At 36.7% G+C, this 25,265-nt stretch overlaps 1 protein-coding gene across 1 annotated transcript; it reads left to right on the top strand.

Annotated features, from left to right (window-relative positions):
- Positions 1 to 9,367: 9,367 nt before the first annotated feature.
- FAM174A (family with sequence similarity 174 member A) lies at positions 9,368 to 24,488 on the top strand (the record flags this gene model as incomplete). Its single annotated transcript, XM_079702284.1, has 2 exons — positions 9,368 to 9,807; positions 24,350 to 24,488. 2 exons carry the CDS (start codon positions 9,368 to 9,370, stop codon positions 24,486 to 24,488), a joined length of 579 nt encoding a protein of 192 aa, XP_079558410.1.
- Positions 24,489 to 25,265: the final 777 nt, after the last annotated feature.

Genomic DNA, 25,265 nt, shown 5'->3' with positions numbered 1-25,265 from the left:
AACAGATGAAAAAAGTAACTGAGGAGTTAAGAAAAGGGCACATACATATATGGGGAATTAGTATGTGGAAAAGAGAAAATTTCACTTCAACAGGGAATAAATAATATGAGGATGATTCCAGCCATATATCATAATGAAAAATAAACTATAAATGATTTAACAAATAAGAATTTTATGTAAAATATAGTAAAATATTTTTGAATATTCCTGAGATAAAAGACTTTTCTAACCAAGATATGAACAAGATGTCATAAAAGAAATGTGATAGATATGACATTAAAATTTTAAAGTTCTATATATTACCAGAGCTTAAAAACAAAGTTAAAAGAAGTGATATAAGAAGAAAAATATTTTCAACATATATAACATTAAAGAGTTAATATCCATAAGTGCTTCCCTGGTGGCGCAGTGGTTGAGAGTACGCCTGCCGATGCAGGGGACACGGGTTCGTGCCCCGATCCGGGAGGATCCCACATGCCGCGGAGCCGCTGGGCCCGTGAGTCATGGCCGCTGAGCCTGCGCGTCTGGAGCCTGTGCTCCACAACGGGAGAGGCCACAACAGTGAGAGGCCCCCATACCGCAAAAAAAAAAAAAAAAGTGATGTCACATAAATATATGAATTCATGGTTTATTTTGAGAAAAAAATCAACTTATGCTTTCTTGTCTTGTATGATGAAAACAGACTAAAAGTAAATGACATCTACTTTTAGACAGGACCATCATTCCCTAGTTGATTATATATGCATTTACCTACCCACCCCCAGCCTCATTTAGTTTTAACCGCTGATCTACAAACATAAAATTAATTGGGAAAATATCTCACTGAGAGAAGCCATACTGAGCTAGCTAAGTATACTGTAAGAGTTTCATGTTAATGCTAAGATAGCCAATATATATACCTAAGAAATGATTTTGTCAAGAGATAGGCATAAAGGATGGGATAAAGAGAAAGACATAATACAGTTAATAAACTTGTGAGAATCAAGGATATAAGACAATTTGATCATTTAGTTTATAAGACATTTCACAGCATATGAATTAATTTTTGTGTTAGGCTATTTATCTATGAATTCAGCCCAGGGAAATTCTATGCAGGCACATTTCAAATATTAACAATACTGGCCATTTCCTCACCTTTGAATTCTACCAAAGTGTTTAAATATAAATAAGCCTTTAGGACAAATTTAAAGAACCAATAGGAAAGAAGGAAGAACTGTAAAGAGAATAGTAATATTTATCTGAATCAAAGGAGGAGGAGGCAAAGAGAAGGGGATGGTGTATGTAGAAAGAAAAAGAAAATAAAAATCATGACAGAGAAACAAAAAGTGCTATTTCACATGCCCCACTAGCACTTGGTGACTATTTGGTTTACTGCCAGCTAAAAAATGCAGGAAAATAAAATAAAATAATAATTTTAGTTTACAAGGTAGTACCATTCTAAATTAGTATGTAAATACTTATTATGTTTGGCTGCATCTTTTTGTTTAGCTTACAGTTTTTAAACTCCTTACTATTAAAAAAAAATCAAAAAGTTTGGAAACAGCCTAACTGTTCATCAACGAGGACTTGATTAAAATAATGTCCTTATTATGGAAAACTTTGTAATAATAAAACCAGAGCTGATTTATCTTTCAATTCGTCACAATAGACATAGCGCCTAAGGCTCACCAGTACTTTTAGGGACCCATGAAAATGTGCTAATTTAAATTTCTTTTAAAATCAGAAAAAATAATTATAATAATAATAAATAATAATGAATCCAACCTTGATTATATTCATCTTTATACCAACAGAGTCATAAAATAGAACTTTATTATTATTATTATTACTATTACCATTACTGTTACTATTACTATTATTTATGGAGAAAGGGGTCAAAGAAGGCAAAAGAACCTACGGCTCACAAAAATCACAATTCAGCCATGAATAAAACAGTATGACAAATCTTATGATGTACTGATATGGAATGATCTCCAAGGTATTTTAAAAAATAACACAAACAGAAAAGCAAAGTACCAAACTATATGTAAAGAGTACTACCATTTCATTTGTGTTAAAAAGGACACTTTTATATAACTTGTATACATATGTTTATCAGTGGAAGATGCATGAGAAGCTGAAAATATTTAGGCTCTGAGAGAGGAACTGTTTATCTGGTAAATAGGGATGGAAGACAGTTTTTCAGTAAATATCCTTTTGTACATTTTGAATTTTGAACCATATAAATTTAATATCTGTTCAAATAAAAATATTTTTAAATTTTTAAATATTTCTTAAATATTTAAAAATATTTTTAAAGTATTTAAATAAAAATATTTAAAAACTAGTTGGTTTTCATCATACGGAAGCAACTGATCATTAGGAAGCACTTCTCTCTCTTACATGGCATCAAGTATATCCTTCCAAATTAATGAGCCATTTTAAGATATAATACTTACTATCCCAATATCATATGCTTTTTCTGGAATTAAAAACACAAGTATATTGTCTCCAACAAATTCTAAATCTGGCTTCAGCTCTATCAAAGAATGGCAAGATCTGTTCACAAAGGCTTGCATATTTAATTGCCTTGGTGAATTTGGTTCTTTTCTGAGGTGCCTGCCCTGTTTCTCAGCTTTAAGACATAAACTGCACCTCCTCCCCTGCCCTACTAATATCAACCACCACCCTCTATTGCACTGAAGAGGCCCTAGAGAAGACAGTTGTAGACAAATATGTTACAGATTATAAACTTCATGACCCTTTAATCCCAATGACTCTTCGTGCCTCAGTAAATTCCCACTGCCCCATAAATGCAGTTTGTTACCCACTTGGTGACACTCGTGCTAAGGAAGATTATACTGTGCACATATAAAGCCAGTCATAACTGCCTTGTCTCACAAAATAATCTTTCTGTCTTCCCCTCAAACATGACACTGACTTCTCCTTTTAGGTTCATTGCCAATAGACTATCCCTCCCCTTAGGAACACTAAATTGCTGCATAGGCTGAAATGTTAATTAATATAGCCCTCCTCAATGAAGCCTTACCTTCTCCCAAGTGATGATGGCAATGAATGGGAGGCAAAGGTGTTATCACCCTACTCCATACTGGCTCCACTCTCAGACATCACCCTCCTGTATTCTTGCCTGTACTTACACCACAGTCTTGGGTTTACTTCCCACAGTTATTATTCACTGGATTGGGTGCTCAGTTACAGCCTATGAGACCATTCGCCATTTAGTATTGCCTCAGCTCTATCCCCTTCTGCTTTTCAAACAACTGACACAACAAATTTCTTTTTTATATCTTTAAGACAGAGAGACTCTGTCTACCTAAAACCCTAAAATGAGGTCACTGGCATATATTCCCTTAAGAAATAATTCACTGGTAGAGATACAGAAAATATTGAAATAATACTTTAGTAATATTTTTCATAACAGTGCTCCAGCTAAAGGGAAACTGTCCAACGTAGTGATTACATATAATAAATCATTAAAATTCATGTTTACAAAGATATTTGAGACAAAATATTATTTATGATATAAATATAAAAATAGAATATAAATTATATATACTCTATTGTTCTAAATATACAAGCAAAAAATTATATATGTATATATACATATACATACACACAGGCACATATATAATATTGGAATAAAGGAAATTCTCAGGGTGGTAGAATTATTGCTTCTTTAAACTGTAAGTTTCTAACCTTCAATAGTATCAACATATCACTTTTATTATTAGAAAAATGCCATCTTCATGATCCACTGTAAGAAACACTTGACAAAGATGTATTTTTAGTTGTAGCTATATATTTATATTATCTTTCCATAGATATAACTCTATTCATTATTTTTGGCTGGTTGCTGTAAGTCTAATGATATTTCTCCTTATCATTATTTTAACAGTGCCTATTTAGCATCAATATTGTGTCACTTCAATTTTCACTCCTAATCATAGGAGCTTCCTACTTCATAAACTCCACTTCACACCTGACATTTCCCACCTCATACTTCACAAATATTATAGCCTTACAACAGCATGATTCTACTTATAAACATTCCACTTCTAACCTTAGGAGTTTCCTACTTCATAAATCCCACTTCACATCTGACATTTCAAACTTCACATGTCACATATTATACTTCACAAATGGGAAAGCATATTTCCATTTAGTTCACCTCCCTTGTCCTTTACCTTTATGCTCTATTGCCATGTTTTAACATGTACACGCATCATAAGCGTGGCCTTATACAAAGCATTAAATTCTTTTTAAGAAAATTAGGAGAATTAAAAAATTGGTCTTTGTATTTACACAGTGATTTTCCATTTCCGCTTGCCATTCTCTCCTTCCTGTAAATCGAAATTTCCATCTTGTATCACTTCCATTCAGCCTGAAAAACATCCTGTAGTGCCGTCTGTTTGAAATGAGTTTCCTCAGCTTTCACTTGCCTGAAACTATCTTTATTTTGCCATATTTTTTGGAAGATAATTTTACTGGATATATAATTCAAGATGGATAACTTTTTAATTTCTTTTTAGCACCTTAAAGATGCTGCCGCTCCTGGTCTTCATTGTTTCCGATGAGAACTCTGCCTTCATATATATTATTGTTCTTCTGTAATGAATGCATCTTTTTTTCTATGGCTCCTTTCAAGACGTTCTAATTTGGACTCTGATATCCGCGACTCTCTGTGTGACTCTGATATGCCTATATGTGGTTTTCTTGGTATTTATCTTGCTAACTGCTCTCTGACCTTCTTGGAACTGTAAGTGAAAGTTTTTCAATCATTTTTCAAAAATATTTATTGCCTCATTATAATGATTTTTCTTTTGGAGCTCCAATGCATATATATTAAACTGTGTAATATTGGTCCATAAGTTCAAGGGGTTTTGTTCATTTTTTCTTGAATCTTTTTAGATCTCTGTTCTTGAGACTATATAATTTCTGTTTATCTGTTTTCCAAGTCCCTGTAAATTGGTGAGATCCAATCTCAAAACTCTGTCTCCTCTAAGAATCTTGTTAGAGCTTGGTTTTAAGCTTTGTTAAAGTGGGTATAAAGAGGGCCTTTCTCTGGGTGTGGCTTTTATCATAAAGCAGTGATTCAGCTTGATTCCCACTTTGTTAGGAGGTGTTAAAGGGTCTATTCAGGATGTCTGGGCCCTAAGTTCGAAGTCCCCAGCACTGCTTAATGTCTAACCTCTCTGTTCTGCTCTTACCTCTGTAACAGCCAGTCTCTTATTAACTTTGTGTGGCTGTGTTTGGTGGTACTGCCCAGCTCTCAGTCAAGGGTGTGTGGGAAAGCGTCACATGAACTTCATGACCTCCACAGACTCCTTCTCTTAATGCCCTGGCCCACAGATCCCAACCACTTCAAAAGCCCAGAACTCTGGTCTCTCTGCCTCTTCAGATAAGAGAGACTTGCACACTCTGACTGAACTCCAGGTTGATGCACTATAGCTGGGAAATTTTCCCCAGGCTGAGATCCAGGGAAACTGTGGGGCTCACCTTGTTTCTTTCCTCTCAGGAACCATAGCCCATTTACAGGGTCATTTTCTTTTAGATATTTAACCTTAATACTTATTCATATTCCTACTTGATTATGTGGCACCTACCCCAACAACAGTGTTCCTTCTTATTCTTGAACTGTTGCTCTTTAGTTGTCCTCTGACATTCCAATTCTTCCTTCACGTTTGAGCTCTTTAGTACATTCTCTTGACTTCCTGGTTTTGTGATCAGTTCGTATTCTCTTTTCCTATTGAAAATATCCTCTTTCCTATATCCTCTTTTTCTTTTTGGACTTCAGGGTATAGACAGTCCCACCTGATGTGGCAATATCCTGCCACTTAAAGTATAAGAGACTCCATCTATCAGATGTCGCTATGAATGACCATTCCAGTTGAGCCAACCTCCTACCTTCCCTCTTCCTTAATGGGAGAGAAAGAGGGAAGGTAGGGAATTCTGACACCAGAGAACACTCATTTGAGCCTTGTTCTCTCTTAGATAGAACTGAAAATGAAATGCCTATCAATATAAATTGTCTTCTTTTTTCTTGCTAACATAAACAAATTTTGTCAGGGACTAGAATATGCCCATTTTAACATTAAAATTCCCAGATTCCCAGAAGTTAGAAGTGGCCATGTGACATACCTCTCTCCAGTGAGATGTTTGTCAAGGGCATCAGGTGGGACTTTGGGTAACCAGTTGTTTTCACTGTTTAAAAAAAAAAAAGACATATATGGCTCCTCATTTCTCCTTATGCCCATTCCCCATCCCCTTTCCACTTACTCACAAGGTCAACTTAAATTAGTCAATCCCACCTTTACCAAAAACACAGGAGAAAAAATAAATGTTTATTTGCCGTATGCCACTGATACCTTTTTAGTTACTAGCTATGCAGCATTAATCTAGCAATAGCTGATTGAGACAATAAGCTAGACTCAAATCATGGAAACCTACAATTAGGAGAAGATAAAATGTAGCAGGCAATAGCTCACCTCTGCTGCTAGACTGCCTGGGTTCACTGCCCAGCTCTATTGTTTTTACTCGTGTTGATTTTTACCAGTTTGATTATCCTTGATCTCAGTTTCCTTAATTGTAAAATAGGAATAATAATGGTTTAGTTTTAGTTTATTTGTTTTTTTCTGGTAAGGACTAAACAAAGATAATCATTTAGCATTTGATAAAATGATATCTGGTACACAATAGATGCTTCATTAATATTCAAAATTATTATTCAATACTACACCAGGGAGGGAGGGTTAGATTTTACTTAGCAGGCCAGTGGTATTTTACAGATTTCCACGGAAGACTGTTGTTCTGTCAGCTGGAGTGTTCCCTGATAAATTAGAATAATGGTGGTCTTTTCCTAGTATGCAGATTAATTTAAGTAAATTGATATAAATTACTTGTTCTAATAATTTTTCTCCCCTATATGTTTTTAAATCTCTAGTGATAGGCACAACTTGTTTGCAAGACAAATGAAAACATGTAAATGAACAAATATCATTATTATTAATAGAAAAAATTCAGAAACACCAATTATACTTCGTTTGACAATCTGTCTTTTAAATAGACATGTGTGCCCCCAAATTGTCATTTTATATTATACAAGCAAAATACAATATTTTCTCCCAGGAAACTTGCTCCTGGTTCCTGTGATTGAATTGAAAATATTGTTTCATGACACTTTACAAATAATACGGTATTATGCAAAAAACACAATAATCTGCAGGTTTAAGATCTCTAGCAATATAAAAATAATCCCTTGTCAGAGGCAGGGAACAGAAAAGAGTTGATTAGTGACAGAGACATTAGGAAAATGGAGAAAATTTGACAACATTTGGACATAGGTGGTGAGAGAGAGAAGAGATTCTTAAACTTTAGTGCAAATAAAAATTACCCTGAGAGCTTAATAAAAATGCATACAGAGTCCATGCCCCCAATCCCAAAAATTCTGGCTCAGAATTTCTGGAATAGTGACCTAGAACCTGAATTTTTAACAAATCCCATTTCTGATTCTGATTCAGGTAGCTAAGAGTCACATTTGGAGAAACACTAGAACATGATACGCTCTAACTATTTGGAATCATTAGTTTAACTCTGCTATTTCAGAATTATTTAGCACTTCACAGTTACTGGCAAGCATTGATGCCAGTGGAAAGCCAAGGGTAAAGGATGACTCCAAGATTTTATGCCTGAACACCTGAGTGAAGAATAATGCCATTAATCAAGACAAGGAACACAATGGTAAAAATGAGATACTGTAAAGAAAGAAAGATGATGATGAACTTTTTTTGTTTTTTGATTGTTGAATATTGGACTTTTTTGAGGAGTGGAAGGGAGTGGCATTACATACGAACTCTCTTCCACGTATGACTCTGAATAAGGTTGTGAATAAGGGAGAGAAGAAACCCAAGGAGCCACTTCATTACTGATAAATGCCCAGGTTGGAAGCTAAAATTAGGGTGTGTCACCAATGGTCTTCCTCACACTGGAACCCAGTATTAAGAGGCCTAGTCCCTGCAAGTCTACGTGGCAGGAGCAACTGCATTGCTCTGTTACCCCCAAGCAGCTAGAAGACACTGTCCTCTCCACCTTACCTACAATAGTCCTTTACACAATTTTTACTGTGGACTCTGTACTTGTCATTTATAACACACAGTTCAGAATCAGAATGAATGAAAGTGTTTATTCTGTTATCTCCATTTGAACCTAAGAGCTATGAGAGCAAGTATCATATCTTACTTGCCTACCATTCAATACTCAGAACCAGTGCTAAGAAAGGAGTAGAAAGTCTAAACAATTTGTTGAATGAATAAGTTTTTAAAAGAACAAATACTAACTTTGACTTCTGGTCTGGTGTTTGTATCTGCTCAAACCAAAGTTCCATGTTACTGACGTCAAAGTTAAACAGGCAAAGAAGACTTATCCAAGATTACTGCAATAGAGAAGAGGGGCCAGGACTCTGAGCTCAACTCACCAGAAAGTAACAAAAAGCTTATGAGATTTTACGAGTAGGGAGGCCCTTAGGCCAATTCTGTTTACTAATTAGCCTTACCCAAAGAAAAAGTAAAATTTTCTCTTAGCTTCGTGGCAGGAGGTAGTTTTACAAATTGAAACAAGATGCCTGCCTAAGTTAGGCTCCTACCTTTCCAAAGAGACTGGGGAATAGGGATGCTATCTTCTTTGTTGACGACATTTCAAAAGGATGGCTCCTTGTTCCTTAAGAAAGACAGCCCTGGGTTGTATCACCGGCAAGAACTTTTTTAAAGATTTATATTTCAAAAATGCAGAGAATCAATGTACAGTTACAAGTTTTCTAACGTAGATGCCCTAAGGAAAGAGAGAGGTCAAGGACCTAGAGGCAGGAAGTAACCTGTCTAAAATTTGTACCTGAGCTGAGGGAAACGTCAAGGCGGTCTTAATAAATGATTAGCTGTGTTTCTGCAGTTCTGCACCAACGAACTCAAATAATGAGCTTCCAATCTCTTATGGTTTCTTCATGCAAAGAGCTGCTGCACACTTTACACACCTTTTTTTTGTTTACTTTCTTACTTGCGAGTCAACCACGGAGCTCTTCCCCGCGCCTTCTGTCAGGGCGCGTGCGCAGATGGCCTTGCGCGCCTGACGTCACGGAACGCGCCAGCCCCAGCATCTTAGCAACCGAAAGCGTCCCTGGTAGCAGTGGCTGCTGAGATGTACGAAGTTCCGGTTCTCCCGGTAGCTGCAGCCGCTGACGCCTCTGCCACCTGCTGTGGCCGGGTTCCCTAGCCCGGGATTTGCTCACCCTTCGTCCTTCACTGCGCCCATGGTCCCACCTGGAGCCAGGGCGGCGGGCCCGGCAGCTCCCACGTGGTGAGAGGGCGGGCCGGGGAAAATGAAGGCGACGCACTGTAGTTGCTGCCTCAGCCACCTGCTCGCCTCCGCCCTCCTGCTGTTGCTACTGCTGCCTGAGTTGAGAGGGCCCTTGAAGGTACTGCTGCAGGCGGCCGAGGCCCTGCCGGACCCCAGGCCTCCGGACCGTGGGCCGCGAACCCTGCCACCTCTGCCGTCCGGCCCCACAGCTGCCCAGTCCCCGGGCCGCGCTCCGGCCGTAGCCGAGGGACCACGGGGCGCCGAGGCCGTCAATAGCAGCACTCCCAGGGCGGGGCTTGCAGCAGAAGACCCAGGCGGGAAGGCGGGGGAAGAAGGCCCAGTGGGTGGCGTCCTCGCTGTGAGCCCCAACCCCGGCGACAAGCCCATGACCCAACGAGCCCTGACCGTGTTGATGGTGGTGAGTGGCGCGGTGCTGGTGTACTTCGTCGTCAGGACGGTCAGGTGAGGCGAAGCCTCGATGAGCCTCCCTTGCAGGCCTGAAATGGGCCATCTTTTGACCTGGCGTTGCCTTCTTCCCACCCCCAGTATCATGGGTTCCTGCCTGAGTGAGAAGACTGTGAGGATGAATGTCTTAAAAGCCTGTGGTACCTTTGGGAGTATTTAAACCACCAAGTAGTTGCTCCCTTTCATTTATAAGTTATAAATTAGTAGTACCGAACCTCTAAATCAATCTTTATTTGAGTAAATTAATAGTAATGCAGAATGACCTTATTATATGGGTACTTTATTTTATAAAACGTAAAAGAAGAAAAGTTCTTTTAGCAGTAGTTCCTTAGTGTTGACTTTTAACCCACCACCTTAGTAATTCGGTTGTATATGAAATTTCTTACATTCCACCTTTTTTAACCGGGAATACTGACAATTTTGTATGATTCAATCTTTGTCATAGTCCCTATTAGAAACATCTAGCATTCTTTTGCATGGCACTAAATATTTCAATGCAAAGTGTTACCGGTTGCATGGTAAGATGGAAAACTGATACCTATGCGGGGGGGGGGGGATGTCATAAATATGATCCTGTTTTAATATTGGTACTTATGTGTAATATCCTAACTATCCTATCCTGATTTTAAATTTACAAAAATTTGAATTAGTAAATGGTTAAATTTGATATCTTACACACAAAAAACCTTTGCAAAGTGAATTCATCTTTAAATTTAAGTCATTCAAAAGTTGAAACTTACAAATGAATAGTTTTTTGAGCCTATTCTTACTACAGAATGTTAGATTATAGAATTACTTAAATTTCAGATTTGGTACAGATATGGACATGTAAATGATATCTTTCACTTTACATATGATGAAACTGACCTAGAAGACTAAAGTGGTTTAATTTGTGTCCCATGGAGTCTAATGACCATCTATGATTGTAAAATCCATTGTTTGCTTTGTTTGACTTTTTTTTCCCATTAACGTGATGTCTGTGTCCTAAGACTATGATCAACCTTTAGATGAAGTAGACCAGGTCTTTATGTTGTACCAGGTTATGAGTAAAAGTAGAAGACTGTCACTTATTTTTCTACTCCTCTTAATGCCTTATCAAGTAGAAAAGGAATTATATAATTCAATTAGTGACACTTGTTACTGTTGTAAGTAACTTCCACTTGATACGTTCCGTTGTTACTGAAGTAAAGTTATTTTATGGCATCAATCATGATATTAAAATACTTCAACTATGTAGTAAGACTGATTTGGAAAATCTATAATAAAGCCTCTAACTGGGTTAGTTGGGGACCACCTCTCTGAAAAGTTGACATATAGAGCCAAGACCTCACTGTTAAAAGGAGCTAGCCAAGAGAAGAGCTGAGGAAGCACTGTGTAGTTTCCTCCTGTATAAATACAGTAGAGGGTAGGTTTATAGGAATTCACTGGTTTGTTTTCTAAACTATTTCACATTTTTTCCTGTAACTGCCTACCCTCTACTATTTCATATATTTCTTTAAATGGATTTATTTAAACTGAAAGTTTCCTTTTAAACATATCTATTTATTATTTTGTGAACAGAAAACCAACATCCCTTGGCTTAAATAACCGATTGAAGAAGTACAATGTAAGCCAGTGGTAGACATGTGGTCCAGGGAACCCTGGAGGGTGGGAGGGTTCTCTGAGACCTCTTCAGGGGATCTGCAAGATCAAAACTATTTTCAAAATAATACAGTCTAAGTTTATAGGGCACAAGAAGTTCATTGATACAGTTTCAAATTGCACATTGCAACTAGCTTTTAAGAAACTACCTCTTGTTGAGTTTTGGTGTACTATCAAAATAGCATAAACACCAGTATCTGAAAACACTATTAAAATGCACCTCCCTCTTCCAAGCTCATATCTACATGAACCTGGATTTTCTTTATATCCTTCAACCAAACAACACATTGCAAATGATTGAAGGCAGAAGCAGATATGAAAATCTAGCTGTTTTCTATTTTCTCTCTTTTCATTTTCTATCTAGTTCTATCCATTTAAGCCAGACGTTAAAGGGATTTGAAAAAATCTAAATCTATGCCAATTTTCACCTTTTTCTGTTTTCTTTTTGATAACATATTTTTCACAAAAAAACTGTTAATATGTAGTGGATTTATTCTAATTTTAAAAAGCAAATGATATTTTAAAGTTTTCTTAGGTTTAATTAACACATTAATAATCCACATAATTGATATATATATAATCCACATATTTATAAGCTGTTTGGGGTCCTGAATAATTTTTAAGAACGGAAAGGAATTTTAAGATCAAAACAATTGAGAACCACTGAGGGAAACAATATTAGTTGAGTTATATACTGTTGGTTCACAAAACCCAGCAAATCCAGGCCCATTTTCTATTAAAGAGGAAGTTAGAAAATGAGGTGTTACAGACATATTACCACTAAACTGAGACTTTCTTCTTGACATAAAGAAATGTTAGAAGAAAACTGAAGCAGTAATTACTTTTCCCTCTATATAATTGTTAGTTAATACTGTCTGTATATTTCCTATAAATATCCAGAGTATCCTAAGTATTATGTTTCATACACATATAAATAACGGGTCTGATGATAACTTTTTGGGGATGATCATTTTTCATTTTGCTTCCACCTTATGTATAATCTTATATATGACTGTTTATCGCCATTGATTTTCTACATTTCGGTAAAGCTCTGAAGGGTACAGTCTTTTCAGTCTGATTCTGTTGGATGACTCACTAATATTGTGTGTTAACAGCCAAATTCGGAACCTATGGCTAAGAAAAACTGGACTCTTTAACCAGCATCTAGTACATTCATTTAGTCCAAGTCCTAAATTTAGTTGGCCACCTGATGTCCAGAGCTTGACTGATGCTAACAATGTCTGGGCAATGTTCAGAACTTATGCTTTTTGCTTCCAGCTTATGGGATGAAAACTATTCATTTTGGTGAATGCCTATTTTGACCCCCCAACTTCCAAAATAGTTGTGACAACACAGCAACATTATTTATTTGTGCCAAGGGGGAAGAATGGGCCAAAATCATAATTTCATTAACTGATATGTGAAAACACTGAGAATATTTTACTTGTTAAGTACTTGAGGTCCATGAAATGTCCATATTGTTTTACTTTAATCTAATTCAGTTATAATGAATGTGTAACTAGAGATAACTTCCCCTTTGAGTCTGGAAATATTCCAAAGAACAATTAGATTCTCTCTGTAGAAATTGAAATATATATAGAGAGAGAAGGAACAGAGTAGGCTTCCTAAGATTAATACATAGTCTTTATGAGAAGAGGCTCATTGTCTGTCTCATTCTCTATTATATCCCCAGTGCTGAACGTTATGTACAAAATAGGGTAGGCACTGAGTAAGTAGTTGCCTAATGAATGAGTGTTCTTAGTTCTTGTCGGGGATCAGTGTGAGTCTGGGGAAGACTCAAAAACATGAGAACAAAGGCTATTTACTTATCTTTTTTTTTTTTTTTTTTTTTTTGCGGTACACGGGCCTTTCACTGTTGTGGCCTCTCTCGTTGCGGAGCACAGGCTCCGGACGCACAGGCTCAGTGGCCATGGCTCACGGGCCCAGCCACTCCACGGCATGCGGGATCTTCCCAGACCAGGGCACGAACCCGTGTCCCCTGCATCGGCAGGCGGATTCCCAACCACTGTGCCACCAGGGAAGCCCTACTTATCATTTTTTATCCAAGGCTAAGTAGAGTGTTTGCACTCAGACATTTAGTAAATGAACTAAGTTTGATTAGACTGAGAAAATAAATGTTTGGGTAGGGAAAACAGTTATTTTATTACGTTTTTCAAAAGAAATAACATTCCCCATCTTTCTCCTCCTGTACACTTTTCCTTTCATGCTTCATTCTAATATTAAAGGAATATTAGATTACTGCTTCTATCAGCTACTATTTTAGTTAAACACATAGAACAAGCCTGGCTAACTTAAACTAATGGGGATTTACTGGAAGAATGTTGAGATCTCAGAAAGTCAAAGAGAAACTGGAGAATCGGTTCTGGGAACGGGCAGAAACTGAGTCAGCTTAGGAGACAAGACATCAAAATACCACACAGGTTTCTTTGCAGGAACATACCATTGTATAGATATGCAGTAGTTTTCAGTCTCTTTGTCCCTCAGCTTAGGAATCAAATTCCATGGAAGGAGAAATAAATTAAGTCTATCTGTTGGCAGAGGTGGTGGGAATCTTAATTATCATCTCACCTGACTGTTTATTGTGGTAGAGATACTACCAATAAAGGAATATGGGTGCAAAAAGGAAAAGAATACCATCACCAAAACAACATATTTATACCTCCCTGATCCATCTTTGCTCTAGGAATCAAGGAGGAATATAAACTATTCATACCCACCTTGCTAGATATTTTTTAGCCTAGCAGTTTAAAACACCAGTCCCTATGAGTGGCTCAGAAAGTGTCATGCAATTTGACCAGCAGTCTGTAAGGTCACTAATCACCTCCAAGCTACCAAATGTTCTTTATTCTACCAGAAGGGTCTTTATTCTGAATAGCTCTACTGCATCTGTTACCAATCATTTAATTCTTCAGTAATTTTCCTCTATTGGCTTCTGTTCCTTTTTACTATTTCAACCCCTTTTCAGTATAGTGTTATGGGAAGTCAGACTTTCTGAGTTCTAATCCCAAGAGCTGTGTACTCTTGAGTAAGTTACACAGCAGCTCTAAAGTTCAGCTCATGTTTTGTAAAATAGAGAAAATGATAGTATTTACCAGAACGGATTGTTTCAAGGACCTATACCAAGTTCCTGGCACATAATAACTGCTCAATGAATTTTACTAGTGATAATGATTATTATTTTTCTTATCACTCTTTTCTGATCTCTTCCATGGATCTTTTCCATTTTCTCTTATAATAAGGACAAAATCTAGGCTTCTGAGAGTGCTTCTTTTTATTTATTTATTTATTTATTTATTTGTAATTGAATGAAAGATTCCTTAAATTCTATAGTGATTTTCAAAAGTTTCACACAGATGATTTCGTGCTTCTAAAGCTATCTCTTTAGTCTGTTCTTCTACATATGATAATAGGGTTTTCTGTATTTAAGCAATATTTATCATGTGCAGTTCTGGGAGATAAAAGTAATGAGGTTAATTTGTTGGGGAATTTGGGCCAGGGTAGTGGTGCCCAACCTTTTTCGTGCCATGCCTCACTTAGAAATTGATATTCATGTAGGGTAAGTGCTTGAGACTATTTTCCCTGATCTCTGTCTACCTTGGACCCTGTTAGCTACTCCAAAGGGCTAAGGAGATCTTTGTTTTGGCAGATCAGTAAACCATTTGCGTGTATGACACAGTGGTTGGGAAGTGTTTATAGAATGGTGCTGAATGTGGACTATGTAAAGAAGTAGTTGGACAAGTTATCATATGGGCCACCTTTAAATCTAGATTCTTAAAATGAAGAGAATCATAAGGAAACATACAAGTGGGTGATGGAACACTGGTAACCTAACTCAGAGAAGCTAGGATGCTCAATGCCCTTATCAGTTACAAGGTTTTTACCTGTGAGTAATAGAATATCCAATTAAATGTGACTTTAACATAAGGACATGTTTGTAGTTGTGTCTTATCATGAATATGAGCAGGCTTAGCCTTAGTTCAGTGACTTTGTGAGATTATCAAGGATTCTGGCTTTTTCTTTCCTTGTCTCACCATGGGATGGCTACCTCAGCTTTAAGCATTATGTTCCCACAAAATAGTATCTCAAATAGGAAAGAGGGAAGGGGGCCTGAAAAGAGGCCTTCTCTTCCTATGTTCTTTTTTTATCAAGGAGAAAAATCTTTCCCAGAAACCCCACTACTTGAGTTAACCCCTTCTATCTCATTTGTCTGAACTGCTTCATCTACTTAGCCCTAGACAATGACTGGCAAAAGGGAAATTATATTTTCATGATTGGTTGCACCAATTATTATGATCATTATGTATCTTAGGGCTGGGCTCAGTTGCTGTCTAACCAAAATCATGGTACTGTTAAGGCAGAAGAGAGTTTACTTTAGGATAAACAAAAAGCAAATACTGTTACGGTGATAAAAACTAAGAGGTGGCCTAACCAGAAGATCATAAATGTACTTATTATTGTAAGTAGCTACCAAGTCATTACTTTTTACCATGAAAGGATGAACCAGAAAATGCAATTCACTTAAAACAATATATCCAGACTGGTATAATGTAAGATCATTGTGTAAGGGATCAGAAGACTGTTTGGTAGCTAATTTTGGACGTTGGTTAGAATTACTTTGAATCATTAGGAAGACAATATAGCTTAATGTTTAAGAACCTAGACTTGGGAATCAAACTGCTTGTATTTGAATCCTAGCTCTACCATTTACTGTCCCAAATTTAATTTGTCCTGAGCTTTGACTTTCTTTGTTTAGAATGAGGATACTTATAGGATTGTTGTGAGGATTACATCAGGTAATGCTTGCAAGCTGCTTAGCTCAATGCCTGACATATGTGCACACTCGGTAAATAGTAATATTCTTAGTGAAATTTTTCTGTATCTAGAATTGCTATTGTAATATATTTGGGGGGTTTTATAGTATTTTCTGTAAAAAAATGTATTTCCCCCATACCATACTCTGTGGTATCTGACCTTTTAAACTATAATCAGCAAGAGATTAGTTCTGACAAGGCTAGAGATGGAGTGGGAGCAAGGGGAAAAAAGGAGGTTGTAAGAGAAATCTGCTAGAGTGTTGGTCATAGAGCCAGTCAAAGGTGAGGCGGGATGAATCTTAGAGGCGCTGGTTTGTAAATAAGACTTTAAAGTCAGTTGGGGAATAAACCCATGCTGAACTGTTAGAGGTGGAGGTCAGGAGAATTATCAGTCTTCACATCCCAAATTCTAGGGCCTAAAAGAGAACACTAGGAAATCTATATAAAGACAAAGAGGAAAGATGAGAAGGGAGCTATGTGCTGTGCACCTTCATGTAGGATACTTCATAGCTAAGCTATATGACATTTACTTAAGGTTTACTTTACCTGGGGATATCCACCAGAATACCATCAAATGGGAGACAAATCTAAACACAAGAACTGATCGTACACTGAATTACAAGGAGCTTGTTTAGAAAAGGGGTCTATCAGAGAAAGCAACATTGCAATAACCTAAACATAGATAAACATGCATTTGATCTTTTCTTTTTTAACTTTTAGGTATTAGCAGTGAACATGTTATGGGAGATGAAGAGTGGCAGGATAGATACCATGCTGGGGAATCTTCTGTTTAGTGCTGCACTTGGTCAAGCTTGTGTTAGTGACAGAGCCTGGTAACTTATAAGCCAATAGAGAGGACCCAAGAATAATTTATGAAAAGAAGCCAAAAAGATTCAAAAGTTCAGTAGTCTATCAACTTGGGGTCAATAACTCATGACAGCACCATTGCTTTACATTAAAGTGGTATAATTACAATGATCCTTAAGAGATGAAAAAGAGTAGAATTAACTCATTTTATCCTATATATTAAGGCATGGATAGCTCTAGTGTTGGATATGGCTCCATGTAGAATGCTGAGATTTTAAAAGAAAAACAATAGTTTGGCTTTTGAAAGGATAAACTTCAATTATTTAGTGTGTAAATGAAGAATAACTACATGTTATAATATGATAAATTTACATACCCAAAAGATAAAAATGAAACTCCACAGCACAGGATACAAGCTGAATATTGGTGATTCTAATTGAGGTAGCATATGAGAATCACTTGGGCTAAAGCAGGTAGGCAAATCTACCTAAAACACCCTAAATGAGTGTCTTAGAGGTCCTGGAGTGAATGCATGTTTAATATGCTTAATTATTCTAGCACTGTGTGTGTGGGTGTGTGTGGGGGTGTGTGTGTGTGTGTCCTGAGCCAGGGGGCTATTATCCAAATTACAGTTTAAAAATTGGCTAGATCCCTTAGGTTTTGCTGTGGTATGGCTCTGGAGATGGTGTTCTTTCAGGCTTCTCTTATACGAGAGGGATGATTTGCATATAAAATTGTAGGTGTCTTTGTTATACAGAGAAAATGCAAGACCTATTGTGAATCTGAATATTTCAGTTAAATAATTTAACAGATATTTATTAGGCATATGTTTTTTTTTGTTTTTTTGTTTTTTGTTTTTTTGCGGTACGTGGGCCTCTCACCGCTGCGGCCTCTCCCACTCCGGATGCGCAGGCTCAGCGGCCATGGCTCACGGGCCCAGCCACGGCATCCTCTGGAACCGGGGCACAAACCCGTGTCCCCTGCATCGGCAGGCGGACCCCCAACCACTGCGCCACCAGGGAAGCCCTAGGCATATGCTTTATGCCAGTCCTTGTGTGCTGTAGGCAGAGTGATAAGAACAGATCTATTTCCTATTCCCATGAAAGTAATGGTCTAATAGGGAAGATAAAAAATTACAAAAATAAGAGTGCAAGTACATCTTTGATAAGTTCTTCAAAGGATATGTGCATGGGTGGTATGGAAGCCAATAATAGGTGCTTGTGACCTAACTGGGTAGATTAGGGAAGCCTTCCTTGTAAAATGAATAGGCAGTACCACAGCAATACTGTGATGCCAATGTCAGAGAAAGCATAGCTATTATGAGGGAGTGAGGGAAGGCTTTGTCAATGGAGTATAGAAAGTGAAGTAGAATGTAGAGTCAAGAGCAAGGTGAGGCTAGAGAGAAAAGTATGAGCCATCCTGTGTTGGACCTTATAGGCCTTATTACAGAATCATTTACTGCCAAGCAGTAGGAAACCACTGGTAATTTTAGAGGGGAGATTGGTAAGTGACCAGAGTAGACAGAGGTAGACAGTTATAAAGCTATTTTAATAATTAAGGCAATAGATAGTAGCAGTGGTAAGCACTATAAGTGAACTTCAGTGATTCTCAGGAAGTTCAGTCAATTGGACTTTGTGATTGTGGCAGCCATGGAGGTACACTGATCAAACCTCCCTTTAAGAGACCCTGCTGTGGGGATAGCCTCTAGTTTCCACAGCTTTGGATCTGTCACAGCATGCATGCCAGTGCCATGATTCCTAGACCTGCTTCCAGCCAATGATTGAATGTAGCCAAATCTGGTCATCGTGACTGAAAGAGGACTCCCTTCTCTAATAGGCAACCTTTGCTTAAGGACATACCATTGGTCTGGTCCAAACTTTCTCAGAATTGCATTGCACTGGTACTGCTGTTCCTATCCTGTCATCCTTTCTACTCTCACAGGTGTCAGACCTGTATCACCCTCTGTAGGATTTCCTCCTCGTCTCCAGCTCCCTCCCTCTTTATCCTTCAGAAGCCTTTCCCTTGATAAATCTTCTGCATACTGTATTAGTTTGCCAGGGCTGCTATAACAAAGTACCACAAACTAGGTGAACTTAACAAAATTTTATCACGTCACAGTTTTGGAGGCTAGACATTCGAAATCAAGGTATTGGCAGTGTCGGTTTCTTCTGAGAGTTATGAGGGAGTATTCTGGACTGAATGTTTACATCTCCCCCCAAAGAATTCATATGTGACTGTACTTGAAGATAAAGCCTGTGAGGAGGCAAAAAAGGTTAAATGAGGTCATAGGGGAGGGGCCCTCTCTAATAGGGCTGATCCCTTATAAGAAAAGGAAAAGACTTCCAGATTGCTCTCTTTCTCTTCCTTTACACCCAAAGAAGAGATCATGTGAGCACACAGTGAAATGACAGCTGCCTACAAGCCAAGGGAAGATGCCTCAGAATGAAACCTATCTTTCAGATACCTTTATCTTAGACTTCCCAGCCACAGAATGGTGATAAATAAATTTCTGTTGTTTAAGCCATCAAGACTATGGTATTTTGTTATGACAAACTGAGCAGACTAATACAGAGAAGGTTCTGTTCCAGGTCTCTCTCCTTGGCTTTTAGATGGGCCATCTTCATGATCACTTGATGTTCTCTCTGTATCCATATCTGTCTCCAAATTTCATCTTTTTATAAGGACACTGGTCATGTTGGAGTAGGGCTCATTCTGATGACTTCATTTTAACTTGACTGACTCTGTGAAGACCCTGTTTTCAAACAACATCACATTCTGAGCAACTAAGGATTAGGATTTCAACATATGAATGTTCAGGGGCCACAATTCAACTCATAACATACTCATCTCTTACTGGTGTCTGCTTCTTGAAAAACGTGACATTTCAGTGATGGATTAGGTTTGGTGAATGGGAGATGAAGATGAGAGAGATTTCAGATAAAATAATTTTTACTGTGTGTTATATATTGGGTTGAATTTCTTCATGAAAATCATAGACAACTAAAATTGTGGCTCACCAATTTTTATTAAGTTATGTCTCAGTGCAAAAAAAATGAGTTCCAAAACCATTGTTGATCAGTAATTCACTTTTCTTGCCAAAAAAAGTCAAGGCACACAAATTCTGTATCATTAGTCGTACCTTTATTAAGATTTACTCTGCTTTATCATTGTGCCTAATCATATAGGAGAGTGTATGTCTATAAAATATACACTAAATACTATATTCCTCAGTCAGTTTTGAATGCATAATAGAAGAAATTAAGGAATAATATTACTTATATAATTCCTTATTTAATAATACCCTACAGGCATTCAGTTAAAACAAGAATATCAGATCGGTACAGCAACTTACAGCAGGTTACATTGATTGGTTTTCTCCCTTTCACAGAGTAGTAAAATGAAATGGAGTTTTATTCTGTTGTGTTTATTTTATGTGGCATCATACATTTTTACATAAAATTTTATCAACCTTACTTAGTAGTTTAGTTTTAGTTTTCTACTGTAGCTTTTACATGTTATTTAAACAGAAATAATTCTTACCGACCTGAGTATAATGGAACATAGAGGAATCTGCATCTATTTTAGACAGCTATTTGAATAATAACTTGAATACCTGGAAGGTATCTGATCAAGATCATTTACCTGTGATTGCCATGTGATGAATGAATATAATTCAATATAATAATAAACCATATTGCTATTTTCTTTTGCCTTCTTAGGCTTCCATATTTTCCTCTCTACACATTTATAGATAAAGTCCCAATTTTTTTGTTAACTGAAGAGCCAACAAAATTTTTTTTCAGGTTGCAGTTATGCATTTACTATGTCTGGTAGAAAACTGTGCATATCTATGATTATATGTATGTAGTTATTAACATACATGGACAAATTGGGCATCATGAGCTTAATGAAAACATTAATTTGTAGGAAAAGAGCCATAGCTGTTAAAATTGCATGAATTTTAAATCCTTCTCTCTTTTGTTTAAAAATAATATACACTGCATATTAAAAAATGGAAGTAGCCTTTTTACTTAAAGTTTCAGTGTATTTTTATGTGTATTGTATTTTTCACTTCATGTTTATTAGTATTTTAAGTAGGCGGTTCATTGAATCAGCCCAATAATTTTAAAGCTTTATAAGTGTTCCTGGCTTTCCCTGAGAAAAATCACTGCATATGGATGTGTTTTATTATATTTGATGTTTTTATGGCCATAAAGCTGTCATGACCATGTAGCCATCACCACCTATGTCCTTGGACTTAGGAAAGACATTCTTAGGGAAGTTGCATTTCAAGTTTAAATTCTATTTAACAATATATAGTTTTTTATTTGACTTATTGTATGAATTAGTGACATTTACCAAAATACTAAATTCATTTTAACTGAACTGCATTCCCCTATTTATTTGGTGCCTGAGAGTACACAGTCTTTGCATATGAAGTAGGTTCTTATTAAAGAGTTTGGATTCAGAAGGTGGTATTTATATACACGTTAAAAGACAGTAGAAGCTGAAATAAATGATAAAATGCTCACACCAATGCAGTCAAATGTTTAAACAGAAAGAGAAAACAGTGTTGTTGGGCAGATTAGATTAGCCACTCACTGAAAGATTGGAAAATCATTCAAGGTATGATGATGACCTTGGAAGTGGAGAAGAGTGTCAGCTGAGATAAATGTCAAAAGCCCTTAAACTCTATGTTCATATCATTTCCTTTTTAAAGACTTGGCAAGGTATCCTGTGACTGACAATGACCTGGTTATTAACATATTGACTATTTGATATGTAATATGTGACTTGAAAGAATCTAGTTTATTTCCAAAAATAATTTCACACGACTGAAAATGCCAGAATGTTTGGAAGCCATATGGTTTAGAAAGTTGAGCAACAGACTGGCAAAAGGGAAGAGAAGAAATTATGACTCTGAATATTCTTAACTTAAGCTGCCAAGTGGCTTCACTCATTCTTATGTATTCACTTTTTAAAATCAAAGCAATGCGTGCAAATGTTATTAAATCTTGTGGTTCAAAAAGACCAATAGTGAACTATAATTCCCCTATACCTTTCTATTCCTACTTCCAGTGTCAGTACTTCTATCATTTCTGTTCTTAGTTCTTCTGTGAATTACTTTCATAAGTCTAAATCAGAGATTGGCAAACTGACCCATAGGCCATATCCAGTCTGCTGACCTGTTTTTTCTAAGGCCTATGATCCAAGAATGTGTCTTACATTTTTAAAGGGTTGTAAAAAATCAAAATAATAACTGAAGAAGTTAAGATGAATGTGTGACAGAGACCATATGTGATGTACAGTGCCTAAAATATTTACTGTCTGATCCTTTACAGAAAAAAGTTTAGATTTCTGGTCTACATAAGGTATGTGTGTATGTGTATGTTTATCAGCATACACACATATTCAATGCATAGAAGCATGCACACATATATATACTTGTAAATTTAACAACCTAAACACATGTAATTTTTCACTATATAAAGACAGGCTTATACTTCATACCATCACCAGTTCTACCTCATTTTTGCCAGTTATTAGTATTAACTCTTTCACTGGTTATATTTGTAGCTTTAAATACTATACTTAAACCTCAGTTTCCTTTTCTACCATCTTTGGGTGGGCATATACAATAGATTTTTAGGCAGTGATTAGTGGAAATTATCTCGATTTTTACCTAAAGTTAGTAATATTTTGTAAATTTTGATCACTCAGCCAGGTACTTTATACCCAGAAGCTAGCACAATGCCTGATGCTTAGTAAGCCTCAAATATTTCTTAGTAAGGCTCAAATATATATACACACACGGGACAGTTTGTCTCCTAGGGGTCCCCACCATCATTTTTACAGAGGCTCGTATTGCTCTATACTTGGTGCTATAGTTGTAGTATTTCTTATCACACTTATTACCTCATACAAAGTGAATCAGAATTTAAGTAAACTTATTTGTTATTACTTGCTATCTTCTGTTTTGTTTTTAAACTCCCATAGATACTTGTGTGAAACATTTTTCTGTGTGTATAGAGTTGAGGTTGTTACGTTGGAGGTGATTTAGGTATTGCTTTCAGGGTCAGATTTGGATCACTGAACTAGAATATGATGTCACTCAGACCCTCAACAAATATTTAAGGAGAATCTTAATCAGACACTGTGCTACAAAGTAGCAATACAGTGGTGAACATGATAGGCATGGCTTCTCCCCTCATGCAACTTGGTGGGAGAGACAGGCAAATAAACACTCAAATAAATACATACGTAGCACACATAAATGCAAATTGAGATAAATAATTTGAAGGAAAAGAACAAGTTATTAGAGAAGGAGACAGTAGGGTTCTAAATCATGAGACGTCTTCATATATATACAGATAATAGTCAAATATTAAAATATTAAATATTAATAATAATATTTATATTATTTATATTATATATTATAATATATTATTATTAAAATATTTTCCCTCCTCTAGAGCAGTAGTTCTCAAACTTTAGTTTGCATCAGACTCACAAGGAGTGGTTGTTCAAACACTGGTTTCTGGGCCCCAAATTCAAAGTTTCTTACTCACTAGGTCCGGGTGGGCATGAGGATTTGCATTTCTAATAAGCCCCTAGATGACTGTGATTCTGCTGATCCATAGAACCACACTTCAAGAACCACTGATCTAGGATAGTGGCTTTCAGTACATTGGAGACACTTGTAGAACGTTAATAAGCTATTGATGCCTAGTTCCTATCCCTGGAAATTATAATTTAATTGTATGGCGATACAGCCCGAGTAAGGAGCTTTTTAAAATACCCTAGGTGATTCTGATATGCAGCCAGGAGTGTACCTAGTCTAGAATTGGAGTGCATATATACATACAGTTTCATAGTGGGGCAGAAAGTACCTAACACTGCACAGTGGTAAGAAGGCATGGAGGAGATGGGAAAAAGGCTGGAACATAAGCCTTCAGTAAAAATATTGTACCAGAACTATGACTTGAGGGATTATCTGTCAACATTATACGTTGACAGAAAGAGAAGAAGGTATGTCAGACAGAAGAAATGGTGATGGCACAAACATACAGGAGTAGCTTTTGTTTAATTAACAATTCTAGGTGGTAAATTGGTTTCGTTTCTGAAATATAACCATTCTGATATTGAATGCCTCCAATGTCAGAAACTGGGATAATTTATTTTTAGTTTACAAGTAAGTATAAAGATCATCTATACCACATTCAAATAATTTTTATTCATTAATATGTTCTATTTAATAGGATGAGAAGAAGAAACCGAAAGACTAGGAGATACGGAGTTTTGGACACTAACATAGAAAACATGGAACTGACACCTTTAGAACAAGATGATGAGGATGATGATAACACATTGTTTGATGTCAATCATCCTCGAAGGTAAGTGTTGAGCAGTTTAATGCCATGAGTCAGGAGGTACTTTGACAAGTAAACTGAAAAAATAAAGTAGAATTTCATTTAACAGTTTGTATCCTAAATGATTATTTTCAGTTCTGTTTAATGAAGTTCTTTGTGATACCCAACCAATAGCTCACATTCGCACTGCTTTGCTAAAAGAGATGTAAACAATAGAATATCATCCCCCAAAGAAATGATTATTGTAGATCTCCTTGAAGAGCTTGGTCCTTTTCCTTTTAACTGCTGCATAATAATAATTGTGTGTGTGTGTGTGTGTGTGTATGTGTGTGTGTGAGAGAGAGAGAGACAGAGAGAGACAGAGAGAGAGAGAGAGAGATTAGTAAACTTGATTTTCTTTTTGCATTCTGAAAATATTTTGGTTTTAGTCTGGGTTATTCTATTTGTAAACAGTGTTTTCGGCAGAATTGTGGGACTAATGGTCAGTGGTCTGACAGTGTGGCTATAACATCTATTCTCAAATCTATTCTCACTGAGTGTTAAGATCTTTCCTAAAAGGTTTGGATAAACAAAGTTATATGGATATAGACTAGTTTCAATGCAAATGGAATGAGGAAAGGAGGCAATAACGGTTCCACTCAATAGGGAAAGACATGACGGAATAGAGGAGGAATTAGTTGGATGAAGGAAAACTGGAGTCCAGAATCAGGTACATATAGAAAGAGAACAGGAATCTGGGGGTTAAAAAAAAGACTCAACAAAAATTGGGCTATTAAATCAAATACATATGAGCTTTTTTTTTTTT

Source organism: Hyperoodon ampullatus (genome assembly GCF_949752795.1).
Source record: "Hyperoodon ampullatus genome assembly, chromosome: 4".
In the NCBI taxonomy this organism is placed as follows: domain Eukaryota; kingdom Metazoa; phylum Chordata; class Mammalia; order Artiodactyla; family Ziphiidae; genus Hyperoodon; species Hyperoodon ampullatus.
This window is presented reverse-complemented; position numbering and strand designations above follow the sequence as displayed.